At 42.7% G+C, this 4,556-nt stretch overlaps 1 protein-coding gene across 1 annotated transcript; it reads left to right on the forward strand.

The window, feature by feature from the left end:
• The first annotated feature begins 767 nt into the window (after positions 1-767).
• LOC101651006 (olfactory receptor 2A12-like) lies at positions 768-1,700 on the forward strand. Its single transcript, XM_004713946.1, has one exon. It carries the CDS (start codon positions 768-770, stop codon positions 1,698-1,700), a length of 933 nt encoding a protein of 310 aa, XP_004714003.1.
• Positions 1,701-4,556: the final 2,856 nt, after the last annotated feature.

Raw genomic sequence — 4,556 nt, forward strand, 5'->3', positions numbered from 1 at the left:
TATTTCCTCTTCATCCTCATTCGCTGCCATGGAGTTGATTCGGACTCATGGCCACCTGCTAGCACGAGTGGACCTGTCCCCTGGGACAGTGAGAGGAGCACAAGTCTCATCTTTCTTCTTCATCTTGTAGGTTTGAACTGCTGACCTCGGTGTTAGTCGTCCACCTTGTAACTGTCTATGTCACCGAGGCTTCTCCTCCTATTCTTAGGACAACTACATTCTAGAATAATCTCGCAGAGAAATCTTGAGAAAGAAATTTAGCTCTGTTGTTGTTGGGTGGCTTCAAGTTGATTCTCAGTCATGGCAACCCTGTAAGACAGAGGAGAGCTGCCCAGCAGGGTGTCCTGGGCCATGATCTTTATGGAAGCAGACTGCCAGGCCTTTCCTCCTCAGATCTACTGGGGTTCAAATGGTCAGCCTTACAGTTAGTTAAGGCTCAACCGTTGTGTACCATTGTTCCTTAGTGAAGACAAAGATTCTATGAATGATCAGAAAATTATGAGGCAAAGTAAAAATATAAGTTTTATAGATCAACAACACAGACATGGAAGCTGGGTTGGACCAATGAGTGACTCATTGTGGTCTCTGGAATGAATTCTCACTGTAAAATGAGTGCATACACACACACACATAATTAAATATATATATTTAATTTTCCATTTCTATATTTAGGGTTATTGTGAATTGGAATCAACTCAATGGCAGTGAGTGAGTATTCTTCAGCTTTGAATTTTCTATAATAAGCACATCATAGTCATCAAAAAGACATGAGGAGCAATGAGACATGGATCACAGAAATCACCCTGCTGGGCTTCCAGGTTGACCCCGGGCTGAAGGCTTTCCTCTTTGGGATATTCTTGCTATTTTACATCCTCACCATGATGGGAAATGGGACTATCCTGGGGCTCATCTGGCTCGACCCCCGACTGCACAGCCCCATGTACTTCTTCCTGTCCCACTTGTCCATCATTGACATGTCCTATGGCTCCAGCACTGTCCCCAAGATGCTTGAAAACCTCATGATGCAGAAGAAAACTGTAGCCTTTGGTTCATGTATACTTCAGACATACGTCTATATGGTTTTGGGTCACACTGAGTGCATGATGTTGGTGGTGATGTCCTATGACAGATACGTGGCCATCTGCCACCCTCTCCAATACATTGTCATCATGAACTGGAGAGTGTGCACTGCTCTGGCCAGCATTTGCTGGGTGTTCAGCTTCCTCTTGATTCTCATCCATATCGCTCTCCTTCTGAGGCTTCCCTTCTGCGGTCCACAAACCATCAACCACTTCTTCTGTCAGATCATGTCAGTATTGAAACTGGCCTGTGCGGACATCAGACTCAACCGAGTGGTCCTCGTCATTGCTTCAGTGAGCATTCTAGTGGGGCCCCTCTTTCTGGTGCTGGTCTCCTATACCCGCATCCTCTTTGCCATCCTGAGGATCCAATCCAGAGAGGGACGCAGAAAGGCCTTCTCCACCTGCTCCTCCCACCTCTGCGTGGTCGGACTCTTCTTTGGCAGTGCCATGGTCATATACCTAGCCCCCAAATCCAGCCATTCTCAAGAGCAAAGGAAGGTTTTATCTTTGTTCTACAGCCTGTTCAACCCAATGCTGAACCCAATGATCTACAGTTTGAGGAACGCAGAGGTGAAGGGCGCCCTTCGGAGAGTGTTGTGGAAGTGGAGAGCAGTGTGAGGCGGTTTCAGTGTCCTGAGTGTGTGAGCTTTGTCCTCATGCTTCTGTGCTCCGGCATGCCATCGAAACCTCATCATTTACCATCCGCTTACTTGATGTCTTTAGATTTTACAAAATAAGAAAATAAATCTTCCTGTTAAGCCCTTTTAGGTGTGGTCTTCTGTAATTTGAAGGTAAACATATTCTAAATGACAGAAGAAATATCTAATATGAGGGGGCACTCCCCCTGCAGAAAAACTGGAAGATTGTTCTGCTGGGTAAAGCTTTTGTAATATGCATTTTTCCTGCTAGGTAAGCATCAAGCAACTGACTCTGAGTTAGTGCACCTAGTGGTGTCACCTGGAAAGGTTCTCTCTGGTCACAGTGAATTTTTTCATGAAAGCACTTTTGCTTGAACCTCATTTTTTTGTGATGACTGATTTAAGAGACTGTGTGAGGTCATGAAATTATGTTTCCTGCTCTGGAAAATTGCCACAGAAACTGTTGAGATTTTGAACACAGCTTACAAGGATAGCACTATGGGAAAAACTCTAGTGTGCGAGTGGCTTGATTGTTCTAAAAAAAAAGATGAAATGTCAATTGATGACAAACCTTGTTCTGGATGTCTGTCAACTTTCCGAATGGATGAAAAATGTCAACAAAATTCATGTACATGTGCTCAAAGACTGAAACCAGGCCAGTGAAGAGATGGGTAAGATATCTGGACTATCTTGGCGCACAGTTCAGTGAATTTTAACAACAACAAAAGACCTGATTTGTGGCAGACAGGGGACTGGTTTTGCCACCACGACAATGCAACTGCTCATGCAGCCATCTCAGTGCACCAGTTTTTGGCAAAAATCAGCATGCATCTTTTGCCCCACACACCTTACTCACCTGACCTTACTCCATGCACCTTCCTTTTTGTTTCCATGAATAAAGAGGGACATGAAAGGGCAGCTATTCGATGATGTATAGAGGTGAAGGAATAAAACAAAAGAGGGAGGTGCTGTCAGCCATCGAAACAGATGAGTTTGAAAAATGTTCCCAAGAATGAAATTGCAGATGTATTAAATGTAATGGAGAGTATTTTGAAGGTGATAAGGTTGTTTTTTGTAAATTTAAAATGCACGCCTTTGAAAAAAATTCCGGTTTTTTAGTGTGCTTAGAGTCATTCTGTGTATGTCTGTGTATGTGTTTTATATATGTTTACATGTGTGCATGTGTATATATACTTTCTGCATGCAATAACTCAGGAAACATAGATGTGTGAAATGCTAAAGGAAACAGACAGACCAGATCTTTGTGAAGCATCATTTCTGATGTAGGTTTAAACTGCCAGGGTGACTGTTTGACCTAGCGTCATCCAGGGAGGAAAGCAAAATGTGAAAAGCACAAGCCTTCATCATGTAAAAATAATACACTTAAAACTAACAAAAAAATCCGGGAGAAGTAGAAGCCAAGAGGATTGGTGGTCACATTTCATAACATGAAATTGAATTATAGGGCCTAAAGCTGAACTGTGTCATGCACAAATGACAAAGACTTCATTTTCTGGCAATGTGGAAGACTAGTCACCCTAATTCCTGCCACTAGGCTGTAAACAACTAAAACAAAAATGTGTGTGTGTGTGTGTGTGTGTGTGTGTGTGTCTTTATAGGGTTGCTATAACAAAGTCCCACAAGCTGGATGGCTTCAAACTACATGAATGTTTTCTTTCTCAGCCCTGGAATTCAGAATTCCAAAATGAGTGCACAGACTGGCCCCTGCTCCCTTGAAAACTGCAGGAGAGAGTCCTCAGCCTCTTCCAGCTTCCGGTGCTTGTCTTCAATCTTTGCTGCTCCTTAGTCTCCGGCTCTACCAGTCTCACTCTGTTTCCATTAAGACATGACCTTCTGGTGTGTCTCCCCCTCTGTCCCTGTATCCTGAGGTCTGTCTCCCCTCTCCTATACAGATATCAGTTATTAGATTCAAGGTTCACTTGAATCCAGTTTGACCTCATATTTGGCAACAATATCTGGAGAGATCTTATTTGCCAAATCAGGTCACGTCCTGAGGTTTTGGGGAGACATAAATTGGGAGCGGAAGTGTGTATTGGTGTATGTGGGTATGCACGTATGTAAAGAAAGAACACCGTGTACAATCATCAGCACAAAGAGGGCCCACAATTTTTCTTCTAAAGGCATTAGAAAATACTTTGAATATATTGTAAACAACTTTGTCGTTATATTAAAAAATCTAGATGACATTGCAACTTCTTGGGAAAATAAGCCTTATGAAAATTGAGCCAAAAAGAAACCAGAAATCTAAGCCATCCTAAAACCATCACTAGAATTTAATCCATACTCTTCCCCCAAAACATAACAGATATGGGTAATGTCAATATAAGTTTCTGGGGGGGATAAACGTTCCAGGAAGATAATTCTTTATCAGTTCTAGTTATGCCATCTGAAATTGATCAACATACATTGATAATCACTTGAAAACGAGATTCTGAAGTTGGAAACAAAGGATCCATAGCTAGGACCATCAAATAAGAAGCATTACCAGTGGAACAGGTTCAATGTTTCTGCCTAAGGTTGTGAAGGTCAAGAACAGAGGCAATACAGGCCATGCCAAACCAAGACCAGAGGCTGACACAAGGGAGCAGAGCATACAAGTGCAGATACATGAGATTGTGAGGCAGCAGAGAGGGTGAGCTTCCTACCTCATGAAGGCAGAGGCCAACGAACCACACAGCTGAGAGGTAGAAGACCAGAGAGTGAGGTTGAAGAGAGGTGTTATGTTGCTGTGTACCAATGACTGTATCTTTAATGTTTTCTGGTCCTATCTTGTAATAACCTCTTTACTTCCCTAATAAATCCTTATAATTGTGAG

Source organism: Echinops telfairi, unplaced genomic scaffold (genome assembly GCF_000313985.2).
Source record: "Echinops telfairi isolate 266 unplaced genomic scaffold, ASM31398v2 ScPeMD7_23;HRSCAF=83, whole genome shotgun sequence".
Lineage (NCBI taxonomy): Eukaryota > Metazoa > Chordata > Mammalia > Afrosoricida > Tenrecidae > Echinops > Echinops telfairi.